This window comes from Odontesthes bonariensis, chromosome 8 (assembly GCF_027942865.1).
Source record: "Odontesthes bonariensis isolate fOdoBon6 chromosome 8, fOdoBon6.hap1, whole genome shotgun sequence".
Classification (NCBI taxonomy): Eukaryota; Metazoa; Chordata; class Actinopteri; order Atheriniformes; family Atherinopsidae; genus Odontesthes; species Odontesthes bonariensis.
Window position 1 is genome coordinate 18,394,169 of NC_134513.1, and position 27,168 is coordinate 18,421,336.

General features: G+C 39.0%; 2 protein-coding genes and 1 long non-coding RNA gene across 3 annotated transcripts; all 3 read left to right on the forward strand.

Annotated features, from left to right (window-relative positions):
• The first annotated feature begins 8,554 nt into the window (after window positions 1–8,554).
• On the forward strand, window positions 8,555–11,714 carry LOC142385827 (toll-like receptor 1). The gene is made up of 2 exons (XM_075472548.1): window positions 8,555–8,628; window positions 8,775–11,714. Exons 1-2 carry the CDS (start codon window positions 8,615–8,617, stop codon window positions 11,242–11,244), a joined length of 2,484 nt encoding a protein of 827 aa, XP_075328663.1. The 5' UTR covers window positions 8,555–8,614; the 3' UTR covers window positions 11,245–11,714.
• Window positions 11,715–14,377: 2,663 nt separating this feature from the next.
• On the forward strand, window positions 14,378–17,622 carry LOC142385828 (uncharacterized). The gene is made up of 4 exons (XR_012770234.1): window positions 14,378–14,466; window positions 16,287–16,335; window positions 17,271–17,303; window positions 17,560–17,622. It is a non-coding gene; the product is annotated as an uncharacterized LOC142385828 (long non-coding RNA).
• A 153-nt stretch (window positions 17,623–17,775) lies between these two features.
• On the forward strand, window positions 17,776–21,829 carry LOC142385934 (L-rhamnose-binding lectin CSL3-like; the record flags this gene model as incomplete). Its single annotated transcript, XM_075472610.1, has 5 exons — window positions 17,776–17,894; window positions 17,989–18,092; window positions 18,873–19,005; window positions 19,100–19,203; window positions 21,553–21,829. Coding segments are annotated over 5 exons (486 nt in total), but the record flags the coding sequence as incomplete, so codon positions are not given.
• Window positions 21,830–27,168: the final 5,339 nt, after the last annotated feature.

Consider the following 27,168-nt stretch of genomic DNA (forward strand, 5'->3'; position numbering starts at 1 on the left):
TATTTACCGTAGGGCATAAATGGGCCTTTAGGAGTCAAACTTGGTCCATTCTCTCCCCCTCAACAGGGAAGTGAAAAAGATCTGGAGGCAGTCAAAGTAAAAGACAGGCTACAAAATAGAGCAATACATCTTAAGTTTTATTCAAAGTTTGTTTTAGAGCAGTTAAGTTCGAAAGCGTTCAAACATACATTTCCACTTCCACACAACTCCACTAGGAGGTGCTGCATTACCATATTTATGTGAAGTGAAAGTTCCCATTGGGCTGAGTGAGTCTGTGTGTTTGTGTGTGTAATTCAGGCTCATTCACACAGGGAGAAGAGCAGAGTTTTTCCTATATTTCTCACACACTTTGGCAGATATCTACATTGTACCTACTGCCCAAAAACATCCTGGCAGTGGTCATTGTCTCTGGAGGGAAAATGCTCTATTGCACTATTAGAGCCATAAGATAGCTGACGGTGAGAGAATCCATTTAAATGAACCAACATCTTGAATTTTTAGGGATAATCTACGTGGTCTGCCTTTAAGCACACTTTTTTTTTGTTTCCTCTTGCCTTTCAGTCAAATTGTTAAGGACGATTTGTATTACTTCCTGACCCAAGAACTGTTAGGTTTAATTTACTTTAACAGAGGTCATGTGCTGTATAGACTAATGGATGTTTTTTTAGGCTGTTTTTTTTTAGGAGTTAGAGCAGTCCTCAATGAGAAGGACTGAATTAAATAATTATAACTGAATAAAATAATTAAATACTGTTAATACTGTATACTTATATATTTTCTTTTATTCTTCTTTTATATGTTTTATTCCTTTTTATTAATATTTCATATTTAATTTCATTATCTTTTTATTGGTAGCAGGACAAGGAAGAATTTCACTGCACATTGTACTGTGTATGATTGTGTATGTGACAAATAAAACTATCTTGAATCTCTTGAATCTTGAAGGTCGTGAATTGATCTCCAGCTCCCCAGTCCTCATGTTAAAAACGACCCCACTGGTTTCGTTCCCTTTTGTTGTCAGACTTCCCCGAAGCGGATGCGTTCAGCGAAGATCAAGCTCCACCGCATCTTGTGCATCAATGCAACTTTAATCAAGGGGATTTCTTACTAATCTAAAATGCGATTGGTGGTTCGTCTTTACAGTTTTATGGGGTGGTCAGCACCACTTGATATGGGCCTCCCCAGCAATGTGAGATCCGTTTTTTTACCCAGTCCCAAGGCTGCATGTTGTTTCTTTCACAAATGGTGACCCGGAAATAAAGAAAGGAACAACAGCAGAAGTAATATTCCGCTTCTGTGACATTTTCCTAAAAAAAATCAGCAAGTGTCTAATCCAGCTCTGCGTGTTCGCTAAATAAAAGGGCTAAAATTTGGTCATTTGACAATATCGGAAAGGGTGATAATCGTCTGACCCCGAGCATTATGTGCATGTTTAACATTACTAATGGTAAACAGTACATCCAATTTGTTCTTGTCTCTGCCATTGTCTTTCTGAGTTCAGCTTTGTTTATTTGTTCTTTCCACAAGGCCTACTGATTGTGGGTGATAAGCACATTTCATTTTCAGTGTGATATTCAATGCAGTGGCTATAGATGTGAAATTACTTTGTTCACAAAGTGTTTGCCATTATCACTGTCACTGCCATTAAACCTTGGAATAATATCTTTCACTAGGGCTTTAGCTACAGATACTGCATCAGGTTTAACAGTAGGAAAAGGTGTCAACCCATCTAGAGAATACATCAACTATTGCCAGGCAATACTCCTTTCCTTCACACAATGTTCGCTCAATAAAATCCATAGCTACCTGTTTTCATGTCATTGTGCATTGTCCTTGCGCATACTGTTCATTGGAAAAACTAATTTTTTTGAGAAGTTTGTGATTTCTATCATGGCTCAAGAGGGGAGAGCATTTCTAAATAACGATTTGGGTAGGACAAATTTATCTTCTGGGCTCTGCTAAAGACCTCTATCATCAAGTTTGCAACCCTGTGTTTGCCAGTACGACTTTTCAACTGGAGACGCATTTGTTTGTATATCTCTGAGAAGGTCATGCTCTAACTCAACGGATGACGTTAAATTCTGCTCTTACAACTGTTTCCATATGAAATAGGATCTGCACCATTGGTATGAACTGGCCGTTCCTCATTTCAGTTTGCTGCCTCGAACAACTGTAATTGTACCTACGTCGTTGTTCCAAATGAGAACTGGTTCTCAACCAAATGTTAAAAAATAATGGTTAAAAAAAGTTAATAATACAATTTGGCAAAGCTAACACTGATGAGCTTGTTTGAACCCGTTTAATTTTTTCAATGATTCGTCTACAACTTGATTCCATGTTATTTCATCAAGCACAGCCATGGGCTGTTGATAAATCCCGTAGAGGTTGGACTTTTTCAGCATAACTGGATATCAATTGTCTACAGAAAGAAGTTATTCTCAGAAACTGCATCACCTTTCTTTTGTGTTCTTTTATCATCCAGTGATCTGCCTTCACTTGAGATATCATAGCCCAGATATTTAACCCTCTCTTTCTAAAGCTGTCATTTCTTTCTGCTAAAGACTCAGTTCTGCATGCCTCACGTGATTCAGTGACAAGCAATATCTTATTAGACGTGTGATAGAATTTGATTGTTAGCATTACATTTTGACAAATTACTCAGCATTTCTTATGAATAATATTGTTGGACTTATTGTTGGAGCATTTGTTCATCTTTTACCTTGAAACTGGAAAGCAAACCAAAACTGAGAGTCTTTATCTACTAGGATAGAGAAAGATGCATTTGCTAAGTTGATCACAGTAAAATGTGTAGCTGCAGGATTGGCATAATTTAGTAGAATAACAATAGATCTCGTTCCTTTGTCCACAGTTTCCAAGGGCCCTGTGGTCTCATTTGCCTTGTGACCAAAAACCTCACATCCTGCCATGGCACGTGTTGTGGTTTAGCCAACGAGACATGGGGAGTCATTGTGCTGACTCTTCTATTTTACATGTTGCCCCCATGTAGCCACTGTTGTTCCAATAAAGAGGCTTGCGTAATTGCTCTTCATACTGTTTATCTGGAATCAGGGAAGACAGCAGTGTGTTTGTAGTACACTGTGCAGTTTGAGTCTTCAGACAGTTTAGCATGATTACATCTCACGTGAGCAGTTGGTGCTCTTTCTTTAGCTTTTTTCCGTCATGACAAGAGACACCGAGGAGGGACCTGTATTAACAAGGTCAAGGCTGCACCAATAATGTGGAGATTCAATATCTGGAATCGCATTTCTTCTTGAGATAGTAAAGCTTGAACAATTCCTAGCTCTAACATCTCTACATTCTTTTCTGAAATGATATGTTTGCAATTCAGGTTTTAGCTCTTTGTGTCACACGGTGAGGTCAAGTTGGGTTTTTGTCTTGTCTCCATGTTTTGTCATTTCCTCTTTTATTTTGAAGAGTAAGGCTGTGTTCGAAACCGCCTACTACATACTACATACTACATACTTGCAAACAGCATACTCATCGATCAGACAGTATGCAGAGCGTTTACACAGTGCACTTCACTCCTGCCCGAGCCGAAATCAGCCGGCCTGAAAAGCTGATTTCGCTTAAGCTATAAACTCTGTAAATATATAACTTTAACAACATTTGAAATATTTTCAGGCGAGAAAGTAGTCGTTTAGATCCCCAACGTGTTGAAAATCTGACAAAATACCGGCTATTTACAATTTTGTTCCGACGAATTCGGCGCTACAAAAGCTAGCCGCAGTGAGTAACGCACTTCCGGTTATTTTCACAAAATAAAATACCCGTTGCCTTTTATCATAGGGAAAGCCTTTACGATACAATTGGTGCTTTTGTTTTGAAAACAGGAAGGGAACTTACCCTCGTTGTAGCTAGCTTGAAACTGCAGTTTTGACAGGAAATGACGATCGGCGACGTCACGTTACGTTGCATCTTGGGTAGTTTGAGTATGAGTAGTAACCTCATGATGCATACCCAACATTTCGGCAAATCTAGTATGCATCCAGGAACTTAAAAAAAGTTAAAGTTAGTAGGAGTAGTGGGAGTAGTAGGAGAAGTAGGCGGTTTCGAACACTAACTCTCGTCTTGTTTCAGGTCACTTGCCCTTCCTCATGTGTCACCCGTTGGAGTGTCTTCCCTGATTCCTGACGCTGTCCACCTGTTTCCCATCGCCCTCATGTGTCTTATAGTCTGCGTCTCCCTTTGTCTTGTGCCTGAGTGTTTCGTTTTGTCGTTCACCCAAGCCTGCCACAGTCACAGTAAACCTTGCCTTGCTAGTTCGAATACTAAGCCTCGATTCCTTGCCTCCTTGCGAGTGATTTTTTTCTTTGTAAATTTTGTAATCTAGTCTAAGTTTTCACAGCCATTTTTGATAGCCTCCGTTAGGAGTGATTTTTCGTTATAGATAACGTTTCAAGATTTTGTAGAGCCTCCGGTTTTGTAGGAGTGCATTTTGTAGCAGAGTGAGTTTAGGTTGTTTTTTTTCCTCTTTTATTTATTAGGTTTTATATAAAATATAGAACTACATTTTCATAGCTGATTATTTTCATCACATCGTATTGGTGGTTGGAATTATCTAATAAACTCTGCCTTAATTGGATTCTCTGCATCTGAGTCCTCTTTCAAGCCCAGGTCTGACACTTTGTGTTGATACGTATGCCTATATGCATGAGTTTTCTGTTGCTCCACCGCTGTCGAGTCACGCTGACTGTCCAGTCCTGTCCACAGGTCCGGTCCTTCCACCCCTTCATAGACGAATAATATACTTGCTGTTTCACCTTGCATTCATGTCAGCAACTTGCCTGTGTAGTACATGTGTTACCAGAAGATTCACTCAGATGATCACTCAGACGGGAAGCTGCGACCGGATTTACGGGATGTAAGCAGAAGCACTCTGATAAATAGTAATCATGAGGTGAATAGAAGAGGTTAGCATTGTTTTTACCTTAAAATCACAACAGAAAAAGTGATAACTGCAGTATTAGTATCATAGATTATTATGTATAGGCCTCTAAACCAAGCATGGTGTGAGAAATTGACAATACAAAACACTGAAACATCAAAAGTAAGCTTACACACTCCCTACTGGTCACCTACAAATTGAAGCTTGCATACAAGTAATATTAATTTCTGAGAAGGTGCACAACGGATGCACCAAATGAATGCAGGATACAAAAGGCTGCCATGATAAACACAGGTACGTGAAGTTAACAGCAACTGTATTTTTAGCCTAAGTGTCCCACTGCACAAAGGACAACCATGGACCCATTGGCCACCTCTCCCACAAATGTAATAGGTGTCGTCACCCACCCCCTTCCACCTTCTCATGGCCTCTGCTCTGGCACGGCCACGGTCGCGCTTAAAAGAAAGTTGACCTCGGAAAAAAACATCAGAATCAGTTTCATCAGTTAAACAGGTGTCTGTTGTGTGCCTTGATTTCTTTTTCTTGAGTTTTGAAGATTTTAAGCATTAATCGCATAATCCTTCACATCTTGGAGATGACAAGTATTGACAGTCAGCAGGTGTTCTTTTTTAAACAAAGCTTGAAATTTGTGGCTGAAGTCCATTCAGGTATTCCCTTTTTCAATCGTTGAGGATAAGGTCTTAAAATCAAACACCAGCTTGGTCCCACAATTGGTCTTACAGCTTGTTCCAGTTCATCAAGATTGAACCTATAACTCTGTGCCAGTTGCTGGAGCAATCTAGACACTTCACTAGGATTTGTTGTTTGGTGTGGGATATATCACATGTTTCTTTATGATGAGGTGAATGCAACTTGCCTGATCTGAGAACTCTAGGAGACAATAGTTGAGTTATAAACCTTCATTACTATTCTAAATGTTACTTTTTATTGGTTTAGTTTATGTCTTGGTACTTTGGTAAGTTATATTTTAATAGTGTTTTAGTGTACTACGGTTTTGAGTTGCCGGCACAGATTTACAATCATAATTTTGAATACATTTAGTCTTTTATCTTACTTTAGGCCTTTGTTAGATTTTTTTTATATAATTTATGCAATTTTTTAGTTTAGCAACCTTAAATGTTGGAAGAACTGCATGTTTATATTACCAGTATAGCTTATTCTATCTAAATGAGCACAACAGGGTCAGACAAATTCTTTCAAGTAACAGTTTTACCTCACTCCAGAAAGTACATTAACGCTTTGATATCATCACAAAATTAATTTTCCCATTTTCCCAATGGTTCCTCATATATTTTTCCTGCATTCCTGACCTGCATCTCATCTAGATTCAGGGTCTTAATTGAAGTACTACTTGGAAAGATTTGGAAAGCTCAATGAGCTGCTCCCACTTACAATTTATTAACTTGGCCATGGCTACGCATCATAACAGATGTGGAAAAAAAAGAAAGAATCATTCAGGCAACATGGCCTCTTAACTAGCATAGAAAAATGTTTACAAAATCAGTGATTTTACAGGAAAACTCTGTCGAAATTGTAAAAAAAAAAGCCATTTATGTCTATGCAAGAATTAACTCTATGGATATAGAATAGATACATACCACACATAAGTACATACATATATATATATATATATATATATATATATATATATATATATATGCACACATACACTTTTTTGCATACATACAGGTTATGGAGTGCACAAAAAAAGTTATTGTACAGTTAGCTATACAGTGTTATAAATAGATATCGCCCAGTTGCATTTCAATATACAGCAGTTGAAGTGTTGTTGGGTTTTTTTGTTTTGTAGCTTCAATTTCACGTTAAATTTTGTAAAATTTTGTAAAATTATACTGAACTGAGTGGGAAACATGAAAAAACTGCCAGCGTGTGCTTAAGCAATCGCAGGCTTCTGTGGGGATTTCCAGTGTCACTTCCTTTAAATGAGATGAAGCAATAATGTTGTATGAGACATAATCTTCTTGTGAATAAGGAGATGATTCTGTGTGTTCCAATAAACATAATCCTAATTGTACATTTTTGGACACTCAAGCATTATATTTCCTGTGATTTTTTTTTCTTTTCTTACTTAATGGTTTAACTACCTCAAGCCTTCCCGCCACTTTCATAAATATTAGTTGAGTAGAGGTATAAAAATTCTAATCTATTTCATAATTCAACAAATGTTCATGTTAAACTTACACACCTCATAGCCAAAGACTTTGAGAATTCTCAACCAAACAAAGTCCATGTTTGTTCGACACTGACACGCACACAATAACACAGTCTATTATAGTGGGAATAAAGAAACAAACCTAAAGGGTGCTGCCATGTTCTTTTTAGAGAGAAGAGACTTCTTCCTGCAACCCTTTCAAGCAAGCCATACTTGTTCAGTAATTGTACTGTCATGAACTTTAACATTAAACATGCTGACTGAGGCCTGTAGAGTCTGAGATGTAGCTTTTTTTTTTTTTTTTTGCAGCTTCTCTGAGCATTGCGCAGTCGGACCCTGGGGTGACTTTGCTAGAATGTCCACTCCTTGGAAGATTTTTTTTTTCTCTACTTTTTCACTCTAGAATGATTGTTTGAAAACTGCCTAATAACCATTCGCAAGATTGATGGGCAGCAACAACTGCTTCTCTAAAGCCTTGTTTCCACTACGCAGTCCGGTATGGGTCGGTTCAGAACGGTGCGGTACGGGTCGAGCCGCTTTGGGGTCAGCTTGCGTTCCGACTGTACAAAGGGGACCCTCAGGGGTGGGCGGAGTGCTTGCTGAAGCGTAAATAGCAAATAACAGCAAATAACAAATAACATCCATAATTTCGAACCACCTCCAAGCTTCTTCAGCTTAATGCGACACTGGCTCGCGGTCCGGTTGAAACCACCATTGAGCGCCATCGAGCTCCCGCTGCACAGCCTCCTCACCAACAACGAAGAGCAGAGCCTGGAACCGGTCCTGTGTGCTAGGTACCCCAAGCAGAAGGGTTACAAAAATGGTAACGGGTTCCATGGGACCGGTACGTTTTCGTGGTAGTGGAAACACTGAAATAAGCGAGCCGTTCTGAACCGACCCGTACCGGACTGCATAGTGGAAACGAGGCTTAAGATCAGTGCTGATGTCTTTACTCTTTGGCGTTATGTTAACACACATCTGAATGTGTCAGACAGGAAAACTGACACAACCTCTTCTTTTTTTTTACATTAGAGGTGCTAACACCTGGTCATCAAGAGCATTTGATAAGCAGCACTTGGCTACTGCTTATCCTCTTAATGTCTTTGGAGGGAGTTAGGATGGGCACAGGATGGGCACTTTTCACATGATTCTGCATTTTGTTTTTCAAAGGTTGTTTTTACCAAATGTAAGACCTGATAAGGACCATATCATTTTTTTTATATATATATCCTGATATGGGAAACCTTTGAACTGAAAAGTGTGTGCTATGTTTTCTGTTTTCACATGACTGTGTCTGTTGTAGTTACAATAATCCTCATTCAAAACTTCCCCTTTAACAATTTACTGTAATGTGAAATGAGGGCAAATCAGAGAAAAGAGGAATTTGTGCGTGGGAAATGAGGAACTTTTATTTCTTTTTGGCTTTTTGACACATTGCTTTTCAGATCACTGAAGATAAAAGTCAGCTACAGATAACACTGCTTAGGCCCTGGCTCTTGATATTTTCTTCAGCTATGTCTACACAGAGGTAAACTAACATCTTATCTGTTTTTTCTTATTTTGAACTACTGCTTTAAGAATAATTGGTCATGATTGGTCTATACAGTAAATGATCATGTCCAGGAGTTTAATTTAGTTTATTAGTGACAACTCTCATTTATTGTGGTGTTTCAGGATAACCGTACCTTGGTTGATGGGGACCATTGTCATTCTGTCCCTACTAATTCCCGATTGCATGGCTCTGAAGGAAGATGAAAAGGGATTTACACTGTGTGTCACAATGCGGCAAAGACTGAAGGACCTCTCCAATCAAAATCTGACAGATGTTCCCTCACATCTTTCCAACGACACACAGTATTTGGATATTTCTCATAACTTCATCCATCGTCTGCATGGAGCGCAGTTTTTCGGATTGTCCCAGCTCTGTTTCCTGAAGGCAACGCATTGTGGCCTGCAGGAGATTTCACCCGCAGTCTTTAGTAATACACCAGCACTCAAAGTTCTCAATATATCTCACAATAAATTGTCTTTCATTCCAGAAATTTCGTTGAAACAGCTGAAAATTTTTGATTTGAATAATAATCTGTATACCAGCTATCGGATACCAGCATCGTTTCGGAGTTTAATCAGTCTGGATCTGCTGTCATTAGGAAGTACGGCTGCTACATCAGTAAACTACAATGACTTTGATCCACTGATGAATGTCTCTCTGCAACATCTCGTCTTGGGAGCAGGAAATCGCTGGCAAAAGTACGATTCTGGCTCTCTTGCAAAAATGAGGCGTCTCCAAAAGATTTCTCTTCATGCCTCTTTTTGTGACGATTTGCATATGTTTGAGAACCTTCTCGTGGACTTGAATGAGACAAAAGCAAAATCATTGAAATTCATCACTGTATTTCCGGACAACTGCCTTGTGAGGGGCAACCCTTTTAATGACCTGAGAACAATGCCACACATCCAGAATCTCACCATAGAAAACACTAGGATAAAGAGCTCATTTCTGGAGGTTTTTTTCAAGAACGTGTGGCTCTCCTCCCTATATGACCTCTCGTTTGTTAATATGACTTATTATGAAGATAAACCAGATGGGTTTCAATTTCCCACCATTAATCATACAATCAATCTTTGCTCGGTTACCTTCAATGGTGTGAATCACTATCAATACAAATATCCCATTATCAACATGAGCTTTGAGGCCATCTCAAAACTGACCTATGTAAAATTTTCTGGAACAGGAATGAACATTTTACCCTGCAGAGCCATATCTGCTCTACCTTCACTGGAGACGCTAGATCTGTCGGACAACCTCTTATCAGAGTCGGGCTTCTGGTGGCTTTCCTGTTCGCACACCTCTAACTTTCCTAAACTGCGGCAGCTGTCTTTAAGCAAGAACCGCTTCAGCAGTCTTTCTTTCATCTCGAAGAAGATGCAAGAGATGAAGACATTAGAATCTCTAGACCTCAGCTTCAACTCCATACACTTGGATGGGGATTGCTATTGGCCTGTTCAGCTGATTGAGCTCAGCCTCGGAAACAACAACCTGGGCAATGACGTCTTTAAATATCTGTCGTCAAACTTTGAGAGGATTGACCTGTCAAAAACAGGAATAACATCCATTATGCAAGAGAATCTGTCTAGGTTTCCAAAGCTGACGCATCTCAAACTCAGTTCTAACAGCATCCAGGTCATCCCTTCAGATCTCACCATCCCCATGCTGATCAGCCTCTACGTGGACCAGAATGCTATCACGTCTATATCCAGGGAGGTTTTGGCAGGACTGCCTAGACTTAAGACCCTCAAAGCTGGAAGCAATCCTTTTTTCTGTTCATGTGACTCTTATTGGTTTGTTTCTGCTTTCAACAAGTCTTTGCTTCTGAACTGGCCGTTAGATTATACATGCAGTGCCCCACCATCATTCGCGGGCCTTTCACTGTCAGAATACAAACCCAGTAAGTTGTCTTGTGAGACTTGGCTTCAAGCTGCAATAGCTTTGCCTTTACTTATAGCCATATCTGCAACAACTGGTCTGGTTTTCTATAAGTGTGATGGAGTGTGGTACACTAAGATGTTATGGGTCTGGATCAGGATGAAGAAGAGAGGCAAGAAACATTCCAACATGTTGAAAAATGTATCATTTTGTTATCATGCTTTCATCTCCTACAGTCATCAGGACTCTGACTGGGTGGACAGCCAGCTGGTGCCCTCTCTGGAAGGTACTGGCTTTTCACTTTGCGTCCATGAGCGAGACTTTGTCCCAGGTGAATGGATAATAGACAACATCATCAACTCTGTGGAGTCCAGCTACAAGACACTGTTTGTGCTCTCCAAGCATTTCGTTCAGAGCGACTGGTGCAACTACGAGCTCTTCTTCGCCCAACACAGATCCATCAGCATCCAGCAGGAGTCTCTCGTCTTCATCTTATTAGAGCCAATTCCAACAGATTGTCTTCCCAAGAGATTCCTGAGACTGAGAACCTTACTGAGGCAGCAGACATACCTCGAGTGGCCGAGTGATGAACGGAAGCAGCAGGTTTTCTGGTCAAGTCTTAAATCCATGCTGCATATGGCAGACAAATCCGTTGTTCTCAAGGATGTGGCAGAAGCCATTTCAGAAACTATGCCTCTGATTACAGACCAAGTGTAAAAATTCCAAAGATAGATTTGTTTTTCCCAGGTTGATATCAAGAGAATACACAAATGCCAATATGTACATTAAAACAGGTCTCTCGTTGCCTTAAGTGTTGATCCTGCTCATAGTGACTACAAAGACCATGAAGAGAAAAAACAAATGTGATGTTTGACAGATTTAGCATCAAACTGAAATATCAATTGAAACCTTAAGAATCTATAACAACCAAATATTTGAGTGACCAACTGTCTTTACAAAGCAAGAAATGAATTGTTCTAGTATGGTCTCGTGTTTGGTCAGATCTCCACCTACTGTTTGTAATGAGGCCTTGCAACACTATTATTGATTTGATGATTACATTTTTACTAAGAAATTTAAAAATGCTTGGTCAGAGCAGAGTGGACATAGTTACAATTTCTCTAATGTGTTCATCTCAAGCTGAATTCTCTATCTGACACTTACTGCATGTCATTCCTCTGCTGTTTTTCCATATATTTCTTTGTCTCCAAATCCTAGCTTGTAAATGTCCAAATACTCAAGAAAATAACTTATTATGCGTCTTTATTGGTTTAAAGGAGGCCTCTTCCACTTTGAGCAGTATGCCATCTCTATATTTGAATTGATTATGTTAAAAAGAAATGTGTAAGACATCATGTTTGCATCTGACTTTGGAATATGAAAACCATCTTAAACAGTGCAGTGTTTTGAGGTGAACTGAATTTACTACATTTTATTATTTATGAGTTATCAATTGAAGTGTATTCAAGAGAAACCAAAAGAATAAAAAGTTTTTGTATAATTCATTAAATAAGAATTGTTCTTTTTCTGACACGTGACACCCCATGTGTAAACTGCCCACAATAATCATCATTTCCTTACACGCAATAATTAAGAATTTACACGACACGCCCATCATTCATTGTAGCATTTACATGTGTCTGTGTCGTTCTCACCACACACAGGGTGAAGGATTTTGGATATGCAATCAACAATGATGGGCACAGAAAAAAGTTGCACTGGACAAACATAATTGTTCTAACTTAAGACATTCCAGCTGAACATCAAGATCGCTTGTTATGGAAACTTGATAGCGATACTTCATACCATTTTTAAAAACGTGGAGGGAAAAATGATCATTCATTCATTAATAAATAGCCCTCCACCCTATCTTTTTCCACACCGCTTCTCCGAACTAAAATTAGGAGCCCCACGTTAAATCTTTCACTCAATGCTTTCGTATTGGTCATCTTCACTGCTTTACTGAAATTAATAATTTGATCATCGTTCTGTTTTCTTTTTTTTTTTTCAGGAAAAATGTAAAACAGTCAACAAGTAGTTTACCAGAAAAAACAATGTGTTTAACTTGTTTAACACGGAGAGCAAATGAATAAGTCAGCTCCTTAATATTTCTCCTTTCCTTTAAAAGATGAACAAACAACAGCAGATTGGTATTTCTGAAGGCTAAACTGTCTGTTCATCACCAAAACATTTATCAGTACTGATATTAGGATGAAATGAATATCAATATATTGAGTGGAATGTGAAGCTGAAGTTATTTGTATGACACATCAGTGTTACTTCTTAAAAGCTCAGTACATGCTTTCTGAGAGTCAGGTGTTCAATTTAAAGATTATAAATGTGACAGATCTTCCTTTGCAACTGGTTGGAATCCAACAACTGATAAGTTAATTCTTCCCTTTAAATAATACGCTGAAGCTAGTTTCCATTTTTTTTTTTCTTTTTTCGTCTGTCTCCACACGGCCTCTTCCAAGAGCCTGACGCACTAAAGCTGGGCATACACTGTGCGACTTTTTTCAATCGCGGTATTCAGCTGCTGCTTGTTATAAATTGGCTTTATTCTTAGACTTTATGTATTCATATTCTGTAGTTCTCTAGATAATCTATGTTCCTAGTTTGTGCGGTACACTGTGCTCATTCAACAACACCTTAAGATGACGTACCGGGATATAATAACTGGGTCAGATAAAGCGTCTTGAAGAACAGATAGGTCTGGTGCAGTAGATACAACACTCACACACGCACATCGCTTATCACATCCAAAGAACATGACGAAGACGGTGGATGGCCTGCTCACAGCATGAGTAAGTATTCAATGATGCGTCGTCAAATTCAATTCAATTCAATTCATTTTTATTTATATAGCGCCAAATACAACAAATGTCATCTCAAGGCACTTAGATAGTAAGTCCAATTCAAGCCAATTGGAATTCAATTAATTAATAATAATCATAATTCATAAAATAATCCAATTCGTTCATATAGAGCCAATTCAAAAACAATTTCCTAGCTAAGAAAACCAACAGATTGCACTGAAAACTTTTTGTTTTTTCGGTCCAATCTCCCGGCCTGAGCGGCGTTCCTGAGGCGACTGTGGAGAGAAACGACTCCCTTTTAACAGGAAGAAACCTCTGGCAGAACCAGACTCAGGAAGGGTGGCCATCCGCCTCCACCAGCTGGGGTTTGAGAAGACAGAAAGGGGGGGGGGGGCACTGTAACACCATTCAAAGGATATCTGTTGGAACAGGGAAACACGAGTTAATGACCACAATAACATCACATATACATAAAGAGAGTAAAGTGAGGAAAGGTGTGACAGATGAGGCCCCCCAGCAGTCTAGGCCTATAGCAGCTTAACTATGGGATGTTTCAGGATCACCTGAGCCATCCCTATTCAAGGTAAACACAAGAAACTTGTGCTAACGAAAATAAATAAATAAATAAAGGACCAGACTCAGTGAGTAATTCCCTATACTCCCTATATAGATCCATATATAGAACCATCTTTTACAGCCACAAGCTACCTCAGCCTCTCACCAACTGCACACCAGTCACAGCGGGGTGGGGATGCAAACCCTGGTTCGGGTAGGGGGAGAAATAAAAGAGGTAAGATAAGCGGGAATGGGATTCAAACCCTGGTTCGGGTAGGGGGTAATGAAATGTAGGTACAACCTCTGAGATAAGGGTGAACATAAATATGAAATGTTTCCGGATCTCGGGACTTGGTCGGACGGATTTCATGCGAGAACTCTGTTCCTCCAATAAATACTTTGTTTAACTTAAGACTGCTCCAACTGGTTCTTGGGCTTCCAATATAAAGAATCAGGTCTAACAGCTGGTGCCGCGACCCCGTGAATTGGACTGACTCCGAGGGAGGACTGCCGGAGCTGATTGAGGGGGTCACTTTGTTCAGACAATTCGAGGGGCCCGAGAAATAAGGTGAGCAGAAAAACCTCTTATATATGAATATATGTGAAATTTCTGCACATTGGACAAGCTAAGTTGTCTGAATTAAGATGTCCCCTGATCAGTAAAAATAGAAGCATAAATTTACTGTTTGTTTATTGAGTGGTCACACGTAAAGTATAAAAACACATATTCTCCCATAGGGAAAGAAAAGAAGTGTCCTGCGAAAAGTTTAATTCGAACAAATAAAAGAAACCGTGTGAGAGGTTTTCTTCTAAATTGGTATCCTCATGGGAAGAGTCTGTAAAAACGTCCGCAGCTTAGTGGTTAGACTAGAAAATAAAGTGTTATCCTCATGGGAAGGGTCGGTAAACTAATCCACGGTGGGGGTCAGACTGATAAATCATAAAGGACACAGGGAAAGAGTTTTTGTTATTTTTAATGAAACTGTGGGGGTGGTTCGCCATTTGAAGAGATTTTTGCTGTGACAGAATACAGGTCTCAAGTGGTTTGTGCATATTGGGGTTGGAATAGAAAAAGGGGGGAAGTAAGATAGGGTGTTTCAGAAATTGGTGAAGTAAAACGAGTGTGTGGGCTGGGAAATGACCCCGAGCGAATCAAGCGCACAGGAGTTTTAGAACTTGTGTAGAAGCTTCTTGATACGGGTCCTACCACTCGGGCACTGACCCATTCTGACTAACACGTGTAATAATATCTAAATATGTCACAAACAATGATTAATGAGTGGAAAACATGTGAACCCGGCTCTTTGGGGTCGGTACTATTTGACACCTTGACGAGATGGTAAAAAAGGTCCCAAAAGAAGAAGTAAAAAGCGGACTGACAGATAAATTGGACTGGAGAAATGCAGAAAAAAGAGTGTGCGGGTTTGCTCCACTGAGGCTGAGTGTGTGTGTTCAAAATGTTTTCAAAACAAACGAGAGAGTAAGAATCAAGCGCATGCATGATACAGAAGGAAAAAGTTGATATATGAAATATTTGATCCCAAAGTTTAATGACAAAAGTTAATCATTTTTTTTTCAGCATCAACGCACTAATAAGAGACCTATAAGGAAAAATCAACAGATTTGAAGCCGAGGCCTGAGGTTTCTAACTAAAGATCAGCTGTGCAGCAGCATCACAGTAAATAATGAATCACACAGATTAAAAGCTCCAAACACTTTTTCAGATAACTGATAACCTCCAAGCTGCTCCATAAAGTTATTAGTTGTTCTCTTTGTCATAAAATACTATCACCCTAAGAGTGTCTCATCTCAATCCTGCTTCTTCTTCTCTGATTCAGCCTGAGAGCGAGGACAGTCCAAACGATACGTTTATCTACAGACTCTGAGTGATCATTGGCCGGTACTTTAAGAGTACAAGAACTACATATGATAATGGAACATGAATATGATTAGGAGAGATACCAAAGTACTTAGATAAACTGAAAACAGCTTTTCAATGCAAGAATCACAGTGAAGAGATAAGAAGCAATAAAATGTCCAAAATAAATCCAGGAAAACAAGACATTCATACAAGTTGTTGCGTGGTGATGAAAGCTGGGATTTGAGCATAAAGAAATGACCACATTGTTGACAAAGATGATTAATATAATGATATTATATTATTTATATAATGACAAGTTAAACACAGATTCAGTGATGCATCAAATATACTAAGAACATGATTTGTCAGAGTACCTGAGAGCACACAAAGTGCCTGAGAACAGATGATTACGTGTCCGACTCCCTCCTTCATCTCTGTGAGTTGTTCTATTGGTCACTGGTTGTGAATATGGGCAAACAGAACCTATAAAAAGTCTGAATAAAGGTATCTGTTACTTTCATCTACAGCCACTTCAGCTCTTAAAGATGTTCTGCTCCAGACTTGGATCCACTCTGTGTGAGTACATAACAAAAACTTCTCCATTGATGAAAAAAAAAAAATCACTTTCTATATCCAGTTGCAGCTATTGAAAGACATCCTTTATGAGTGCACTGTAGCGGGTAATTGTTAAAATAAAAAAAAGAAGATAAATCCCATATCATTTCACCTTTGCTTTGGCTTGGATTATATTATTTAAGTGCCTTGAGATGACATTTGTTGTAATTTGGCGCAATAGAAATAAACTGAATTGAATCGAATTGAATTGGTCAAAAAAAAAAAATTCAGTTTTTCTGTTTTTATGTTTATGTCGTCTGTTCATAAAGTTTTGATACCTATACTTTAAGCGACTACAATACGTTTGTGTGATTTCAGAAGCAAAATGAAATGGTTTGTTGTTTAAGTTAAGTTTAAGTTTTATGGATGATAATGGATGATCTTATAATGCTCTATTAAAAAGTTATAAACAAAAACATAGCCTGTTTTATCTGTTTGTCAAAAACGTGCGATTAATAACTCTTTTGTAGAGAGTCAATAGCAAGTTGGTTATTGAGTCGACGCTCAATAGTGTACACAGCATATGAGTGAATTATAATGATAAGTGAATTTGTCAATAGTAACATTTTCTGGCACAAATGTAAGCCTACACATGTATATGCACAGCATTTGTGAATCATTTATTCATAATTTTTGCTATGCTTAAAATAATCCTCTTTCCTTTGTACAAAGTTCCTGTAGTCTGAACATTATAGAATAGAATAGAAAAATACTTTATTCATCCCTCAGGTGGGGAAATTGAATATATAATTATATAGTGAGAAGAGATATTATTTTAAAAGTTTGAAAGTAATACATTCTAAAGGCTGCGGCTTTTGTAGTTGGTCATAAAAAAATAGATTTAATGATGAAAAGGTTACAAATAGAATAAAATAACTTTTCTTTTTCTCTTTCAGTGCTTGCAGCAACAATTTTGCTAATAAATGCAGGTAAATTGATGGTGAAATTTTCTTTTACGTACACATTATTAAACAATAACAGTGCATGATATTCTATGTCTTTTACTTTAATTAAGCGTAAATCACATTTTGAAAAATATGCTCATTTAGATTTCACATTTATTATCACATGAGAAATGCCATATCCAACCTTGGGTCAGGTGATAACTGGGCTGAGGCTGCTGGTGTATGAACTTCCTGGATCATAACAGAGTTACTAACATTAGCTTCATCTCTGATACAACAGTACCTGAGAGCCAGTCTGGAAATGTCCACACTGTGGTTTGTGAGGGATCTGTGGCACAACTGAACTGTGGTAAGAGTCTTTGTTATTGTGTGTAAAGTGCTTTAACTGATAGTTAGCACGATTAACAAGACAATCCATTACCTGTAATATCTGAGTTGTTGCTTTGTTTTTTTTCCCCTCTCCAACTCGTCCACTTTGTCAGTCCAAGGACGGGTTATATCTGTCCAAAGTGCTGTATATGGACGTCATGATATGACCACATGCGCCACTGGGCGACCTGCCTCCGAGATCCAAAATGTGCACTGCTCAAGTCAATCAACAACAGTCGCTGAAAGGTATAGATACCTTTTTTTTCTTTGATGGTAACTTTTTGTCATTTGAGACTTTTCATTCTTCAGTTCACATTCAAGCCTATATTTTCATCCATAGCTGTAATGGGAAAAGCAGCTGTTCCATCAATGCGATAAACTCTGTGTTTGGAGACCCCTGTCCTGGCACTTACAAGTACCTGGAGCTGGCTTACACATGTATATGTAAGTGGCTCAAAGACCATTTGGAGCTGTATTACTTCTGACTATATTACAAAGTATACAATATGGAATGCACAAAGCCACGTGGGCATATAGCACTATGCCCACATAGCTTTGTTATGCCTTGTGGTACTTGCTCATACTTCCATATTATATAAAGTGAACAACAAAAGTTTAAACAAAGCTAAACTTCCATACTTTAGATTCTTCCTAATGGTGATTGTTTGTTTTGATAGCAGCTTTTTCACCTCTTCATTCTCCACCCAGTTTCCCGAGGTTGTCACTAATAGGTTCATTTAACGTCTACACTTTGTGTTAAAACCATACTTTTATCTTGAACTGAAATTTTCACTTATTTACACATTATTACAAATTACAGTGCATAATATTCTATGTCATTTACATTAATTACATATTAAGAGTAAATCACATTTTGAAAAACATGCACATTCACCTAGTATCACATGAGAAATGCCATATCCAACCTTGGGTCAGGTGATAACTGGGCTGAGGCTGCTGGTGTATGAACTTCCTGGATCATAACAGAGTTACTAACATTAGCTTCATCTCTGATACAATAGTACCTGAAAGACGGTATGGAAATGTCCACACTGTGGTTTGTGAGGGATCTGTGGCACAACTGAACTGTGGTAAGAGTCTTTGTTATTGTGTGTAAAGTGCTTTAACTGATAGTTAGCATGATTTACAAGACAATACATTACCTGTAACATCTGAGATGTTGCTTTGTTTTTTTTCCCCTCTCCAACTTGTCCGCTTTGTCAGCCCAAGGACGGGTTATATCTGTCCAAAGTGCTGTATATGGACGTCGTGATAAGACCACATGCGCCACTGGGCGACCTGCCTCCCAGATCCAAAATGTGTGCTGCTCAAGCCAATCAACAACAGTCGCTGAAAGGTATAGATACCTTTCTTTTCTTTGATGGTAACTTTTTGTCATTTGAGACTTTTCATTCTTCAGTTCACATTCAAGCCTATATTTCCATCCACAGCTGTAATGGGAAAAGCAGCTGTTCCATCAATGTGTCAAACTACGTGTTTGGAGACCCCTGTCCTGGCACTTACAAGTACCTGGAGCTGGCTTATACATGTCAATGTAAGTGGCTCAAAGACCATTTGGAGCTGTATTACTTCTGACTATATTACAAAGTATTCAATATGGAATGCACAAAGCTAACAGTTAAGAGCCTCTAGCTTCTTTCACACATGCATGCGTCTTCTTTAACCTGCCGCTGCTTCGCTGTAATTCACACATGGCAAAGAGAGACTGAACATCTGAAAGCGTGCTTAAACCCACATAAGGCAGGATTGTTTTACCTCTGTTACTACCTCCCACAGATGCGTAACAGCAGTGTATTGACCTCGACCCCTCGTTCCACCTCTGTACTTTCACACAATATGAAAGTATAGAGGTAAAGAGCAACATTTGAAACATTTTCAGGCGAGAAAGTAGTCGTTTAGATCCCCAACGTGTTGAAAACCTGACAAAATACCGGCTATTTACAATTTTGTTCCCACAAATTCGGCGCTACTAAAGCTAGCCGCAGTGAGCAACGCACTTCCAATTATTTTCACAAAACAATATACCTGTGGCCTTTTATCATAGGGAAAGCCATTACGATACAATTGGTGCTTTTGTTTTGAAAACAGGAAGTGAACCTACCCTCGTTGTAGCTAGCTTGAAACTGCCGTTTTGACAGGAAATGACGATCTGTGACGTCACGTTACGTTGCATCTTGGGTAGTTTGAGTATGAGTAGTAACCTCATGATGCTTACCCAACATTTCGGCGAATCTAATATGCATCCGGGAACTTCTCGCTAACTCAAATTCGCCTACTAACTCAAAAAGTTAGTATGAGTAGTGGGAGTAGTAGGAGAAGTATGCGGTTTCGAACAAATCCTATGGGAAACATGGCAAAACTAAAAACTAAACAGTAACTTAAAACTTAACAAAACTAACAGCCATTATCCAATTCCAGTCCAGTTCAACTCAGTTCAAGTTAATTCATAAAATGCATAAAATGTGCCTTGTGTGTGTTTATAAGCAAGTGCAAAATGCCTTTGTGTTAAAAATGCTTTGCAGACAAAAAATGGTGGAATCTAGGCATTGTAAAAAAAAATGTATAAAAAGTGTGGACCATTTTACTATTTACACCAAAGCCTTTATTCACTCACACTGACCTGTATCCACAGATGTAATGGAAGAAGGTTTTGTAATATCAGAGCAAGAAACTCAGTGTTCGGAGACCCCTGTGTTGGTACCTATAAGTACCTGCGAGTGGTTGCTCAACTGCCCTCTTGGGCTGTTTCACTCTTGGTTAAATCATAAGAACAAGTGTAAAGTCATGATGAGTGCTGAATTGAAAAGAGGCTTCCATAGTGTGAGGGACCAAGCTTAAGTAAGGACAAAGGTATTCAAAAAAATGAGGAACAATTTCAATTTAATAGTTCAAATATGAATAAATCCAAAAAAATCAAATAAGAATAACAATTAAATCATACAAAAAACAAATTTGGGCCCAACTAAAATGAGGTCAACTAATTGAACACTAACAACACAATCAAAAACTGACTTCCAAACAAAGAACCAAAGGCTGCTTAAATAGGGACGGAGTAACCTAAATCTGCCACATGAGGGAGCATAATAAAAGAGAATAAAAGATTAGCTACAGCAAGATATAAAACAAATAAAGCAAAACTAACTTTAACTTAGCACAAATAATAAGTGAATGTTAAAGGGACTAAATTAAGGAACTAAGGCCAAATTTAACAAATAAAGCCCCCCCCCCTCAGTCTTTTAGAAAGAGTGGTATGCAGGCTTCCTCCTCCAGCTGATCTGAATTTGCAGCACCTCAAAGCAGAAGAACAAGTGTAAGTAAATCATTCAAAAAATGATCTAAAATGCAAATATAGAATAAATAAATACTAACACGATGTGGTGGTGGTAAGAGCATCCACCACACATAGAAAAGCTTAAGAGTGGAACCAGAGTTTGGATGTTTTAAAATCTTAAGAAAGTAAAAACCTTTTTTGCGGGGCCATAACATTAAGTGCCATTATCTCCTTAAGATGATCCATTGGTAGAAATATATATGTATAATATGATATAGAACTGGTTAAATTAGGGAATGTTCCATTTTCATAACCTTAAAATAAGCATTGTATTGCCAAAGGGACAAAAAATCTCTTTATCCACCTCTTAACCATGTTGCACCACCATCTTCTTGAAGTCACCCAGATGGACAAACTAAACACTGGCTTTACTGTGGACCACTCACATGTTTTATAGCTTTTGCATAATTCCTAGATTATTAGAAGAGGAGGGTTAGGTTGGACATATTCAGTTGGTTACAATCAAAAATTTATACTCCAATATGTCACAAAGTCGTACATAATGAAACTTTAATTCTATTGTCTAATACTTGTTTTTTTTTTTTTTTGCAGGTCATGTGACTGGTAAAAATCACTGACAAAATCAAAAGACGTGGTGGATGAAATACATTTTAATCAGTAATCGACAAACCAAGGGCAATTCTACATGCACAATGTGTCCGATAATATGTGGAAAATGTATCTATCAATTTGAGTGTTGACTATCTCATCTGTTGACCTATCTCTCGTGTCGACAGACATGTCCACATAATGAAGAGTAAGGTCCTGCAGTTTTAATAATCTGTTTAGTGCCCTCAGTGATTTAATGACTCTTTGATTTCCTGGTTTTATGGACTGCAATTTCATTTCTTTAATTATTTGGCATGTTTAATTTAGTTAAATTCAAATTCAACTGTACCCCTTTGATTTCATTCTGCAACACTAATAAAGTTCACTTGCATTTACTCCTCGACTGGTCTAACAAGGATTACACAGGATTTATGTTGTAAAACAGGTTTGATAGCGTGTGACTTTATCTGTTATATCTGTTGTATAGGTTTGTTTGTCCAAGGTGGCTTCTCTTCACGGAGCTGCTAATGACATATATATTGTGTTGGACTAATATATATATATATATATATTAGGGCTGGGCGAGTTAACTCGTTATTATCGCTTTAACTTGTTAGTTATTTAACGCCGATAAATATTTTATCGCGCATTAATGCAGTTTTGTTTTTGGGTAAGGCTATTTGCACCCCTGGTACAATTAGCACTGTATGCTGATTGTACCCTGGTGCAAATAGAAGTGAATGCTATTCGTACCCCGGTGCACTCAGCAATGTGTTCTATTGATACCCCGTCTGGTGCAATTAGAAGTGTATGCTATTTGTACCCCGGTACTTTTTTTTCCAGGAGCACTCGTGCACATACATTTAAAAAAAATGCCTCTCTTCCTCTACACATATTTGTTCTTGATCACGAAATTGGAAACATTTCTCAAAACATGGACTTTCTATCCAAACGTGAGGTGATCAATAAAGGGATACCAATGCCGGAGGTCAAAGGTATATGCTTCAAGCAACAGGGCATAAGATATTTCCATCTACTACTCGCATTCAAATTGAACCCAAGGATGATTATGAAAAACTAAACTGAAATGGCAGCTAAAGTTTTGTTTCATGGTTGCTTTGGTTATATAGCTAATAATCATAACGAAAAATGGGAGAGGTGATTTAGCATGAAATGACAGCTAGTTGAACCACTGTCTCCCGTATGGAGGATTACGTTGCTATCCATTAGGCCAGAGATGTCCTCAGCTAAGAGTTAAGAAAGACATCTATATTTCAATTTAAAAAGATATTAGTGCCATCAGAATTCTTCGCTTTCTGATGAAGAAAAAACGAATGTGCGCAATGGCCTTTGTGCTCACGAGCACATCAGTGGTGTGAATAGTGTAAGGCTATTGTACCAGGGGTGCTAATAGACATTCAGAATAATGTATGCTATTTATAGCAAAGTGTGCTATTTACACCCTGGTGCACTAGCTAATTGTTGCAATCAAAACTTCCGTTTGAGAAATGAATTGTTTTTCAAATTGCGCGCCTTCTCTGCAGAGACGTTGGTATGCGCACTATCCCTTCCAAAAAGCATCGGGCAAGAATCGAAACTGGGACTCCTGCACCTTTATCCGAATCACTTACCACTACCCTAGTTGATCCTATAACATATCTGTGGTGTGCAGGTAACTTTATAGTTAATATAGCTGAACGTCATGATCGCGAAATTTCTAAAAACTAACAAACTGACGGTTGTAATGTGTTCACTGATCATCGATTATGAAAATAAAACACAATGTTTCCATCTAGTTTTTAATTGGAACAGATTTTAGTGCCGAAACCTTGCAGTATTCTTCACTTTCTGATGACGAATAAACGGATGTCCGCCATGTTTTTTTATGCAAGCCAGCAGCTTTTATTTTGGTGTTACGTCACGGGGTGTGAATAGCTCAGCTGTGTGGCCAAGGCTATTTGTACCAGGGGTGCAAAGAGACACTCCGTTTTTTTTTTTTAATATATAACTTTTTGGGGGTTTTGTGCCTTTTAATGGATAGGAAAGTTTAGAGAGAAAGGAAGCAGGGGGCAGAGACAGGGGGAACGACACGCAGCACAGGGCCGTCCGATGCAAGACTCGAACCGGGGCCAGCTGCAGCGAGGACTATAGCCTCTTGTACAGTGGAGCGAGGCTTCTACATAAAAACTACATACAAATGCTGATGTTAAAAGTGTGTTTCTTCAGACTGGACTCTCACCAACTGGACCACTTGTCGTCATTTCTGTTGTGTCCCCTCCCCATCACAGTCTCCAGCATTGATTATTTTAAGTATTATTTGTCCTTTAATGATAGGACAGGATGAGAGAGACAGGGAAGACACGCAGCAAAGGGCCGCTTGGTGCAGGAGTCAAACCGGGGCCCGCTGCATTGAGGACTGTAGCCTCTGTACATGGGGTGGCTGCATAACCCACTACGCCACCGACCGCCCCCAATCAAACCATTTCGATTGAGGCCTCATTCAGATTTAAGTTAGTATACACTAGCTACCTGATAAAAGAAAGTCAGTTTATTGTTGTATTGGGTGACAGTGGCTCGTGGTTAACAAATTATCCCGTGATGAACGAGACCCTATCAGATGAATCTTCAACCCAGAGCTGAGGGAAGGAGCGAAGAGGTCCATCACATTCTATAACCCTAGATGCTTAGGGTCTGCCACGGCTCAGCATGTGTTGGACTAAACACGACCCAGGAGTTGGAGACATTCTTACACCTCTGCACCGCAGAGTGGGAAATCATCTTTCCAAGGCGAGGCCTCTTTCACAGTGCTCATGATTGTTAGGTTGATGTAAGAAGTCTTAACACACACACAGTCATACGTAGCTGACATAGATTATGTTTTCTGTTGTGTGCAACCATTCATACACAGCACGCACAGCAAAGTGGGGTTTAAAACAGCTGATGGTTTAAAATGTGACTGCTCTGTTAAAGTGAGGCACTTTTTATGGATTAATAGAAAAGTGTGGGCTTCAGATGGCCCGAGAACAGCTGTAAATGAACATATTTAAGATTTGATTTATTGTCATGCATACACACAAAATTTGTCCTCTGCTTTTAACCCATCCAGGTTGGCACCTGTGGACGCACGCATAGAGAGTACGGTGCCTTGCTCAAGAGCAACTCAGCTGTGACAAGGAGGTGGAACTGACACCCCTCCAGCTATCAGTTCCACCAATGTTTTTGAGTGGTGAGAGTTGGAATCAATCTGCCAACCTTCCAGGTATTGCATGACTGACTCTAACCACTGAGCCACGGCCGCCCTTTTCTTTTGTTTAACGGTTGACAAACATCTACTTTAAGGTAGCAGATCTGGCCGCATGGTGTTTGTCAATGTATACAGGACAACAAATGTTACAACAAACTTTTTATTTTTCATTTTTCATTTTCTACAATTGAATGAAGACAAAACTGAGATCATTCTGTTTGTTAGCAAAGAGAAGAGGGTCAGCGTTGGTATATATCTTGAGACTCGGGACCTTACAATCACTGACCAAGTTGGTAACCTCGGAGTGTTGACAGACTCAGATCTGACTTTCAGCAGCCACATCAAAGCTGTCACCAAGGCAGCTTTTTACCATCTCAGAAACATCAACAGAATTAAAGGTTTCCTCTCCCAAAAAGACCAGGAGAAACTCATCCATGCATTCATCTCCAGTAGACTCCATTACTGTAACGCTCTTTTAACTGGACTTCCCAAAAAGAGCATTAAACATCTGCAGCTCATCCAGAACGCTGCTGCTAGAGTTTTAACCCGGACTAAGAGATCTGAACACATCACAGCAGCTTTAAAATCTTTACACTGGCTTCCATTCAGTCACAGAATAGATTTTAAAAGCCTGCTGATGGTTTACAATGTCAGGATCTGGGATTTAAGTTGTGTCGTGTACTTGGTTTTGTGTGTTTATTCAATTCAATTCAATTCAATACATTTTTATTTATATAGTGCCAAATACAACAAATGTCATCTCAAGGCACTTAGATAGTAAGTCCAATTCAAGCCAATTGGAATTCAATTAATTAATAATAATCATAATTCATAAAATAATCCAATTCGTTCATATAGAGCCAATTCAAAAACAATTTCCTAGCTAAGAAAACCAACAGATTGCACTGAAAACTTTTTGTTTTTCGGTCCAATCTCCCGGCCTGAGCGGCGTTCCTGAGGCGACTGTGGAGAGAAACGACTCCCTTTTAACAGGAAGAAACCTCTGGCAGAACCAGACTCAGGAAGGGTGGCCATCCGCCTCGACCAGCTGGGGTTTGAGAAGACAGAAAAGGGGGGGGGGGGGGGCGGGGGGCCACCGCGACGGTGGCACTGTAACACCATTCAAAGGATATCTGTTGGAACAGGGAAACACGAGTTAATGACCATCATAATATCACATATACATAAAGAGAGTAAAGTGAGGAAAGGTGTGTCAGATGAGGCCCCCCAGCAGTCTAGGCCTATAGCAGCTTAACTATGGGATGTTTCAGGATCACCTGAGCCATCCCTAACTATAAGCTTTATCAAAAAGGAAAGTTTTAAGCCTGGTCTTAAAAGTGTAAAGGGTGTCTGCTTCCCGGACATTTACTGGCAGCTTATTCCACAATAGAGGGGCCTGATAACTGAAGGCTCTGCCTCCAAATCTACTTTTAGAAACTCTGGGAACCAAAAGTAAACCTGCAGTTTGGGAGCGAAGTGCTCTGTTAGGAAAATATCTTACAATGGGATCTTTAAGATATGATGGAGCTCGGTCATTAAGAGCTTTATATGTGAGGAGAAGAATCTTACATTCTATTCTGAATTTAACAGGGATTCAATGAAGAGAAGCTAAAACTGGAGAAATATGATCTCTCCTGTTAGTTCTCGTCAAAACTCTGGCTGCAGCATTTTGGATCAACTGAAGGCTTTTCAGAGAATATGTGGGACAGCCCAATAATAAAGAATTACAGTAGTCCAATCTTGAAGTAACAAATGCATGAATTAGTTTTTCTGCATCACTCTGAGACAGGATGTTCCTGATTTTAACAATATTACGAAGGTGAAAGAAGGCAGTCCTAGAAACCTGTTTTATATGCGAGTCAAATGATAAGTTCTGGTCAAAAATAACTCCAAGGTTCCTCACTGTAGAACTAGAAGCCAAGGAAATACCATCTAGAGTAACTATATAGCTAGACAATTTCTCCCTGAAACGCTCAGGTCCAAAGATAACGACTTCAGTTTTGTCTGAATTTAGCAGCAGACAGTTCTGAGTCATCCAGGTCTTTATGTCTTTAAGACATGCTTGTAGTCTGACCAACCTATTGGTTTCATCTGGTTTTATAGATAAGTACAGCTGAGTATCATCAGCATAGCAATGGAAATTTATGCCATGCTGTCTAATAATGTTATCTAATGGAAGCATGTATAAAGTAAAAAGAATCGGTCCAAGCACAGAACCCTGGGGAACTCCATGACTTACTCTGGTGTGTGAGGAAGATTCTTCATTTACAAGAACAAACTGAAATCTATCAGATAAATATGATTTAAACCAGCCTAATGCAGTTCCTTTAATCCCAATAACATGTTCAAGTCTGTGTAATAAGATACTGTGATCG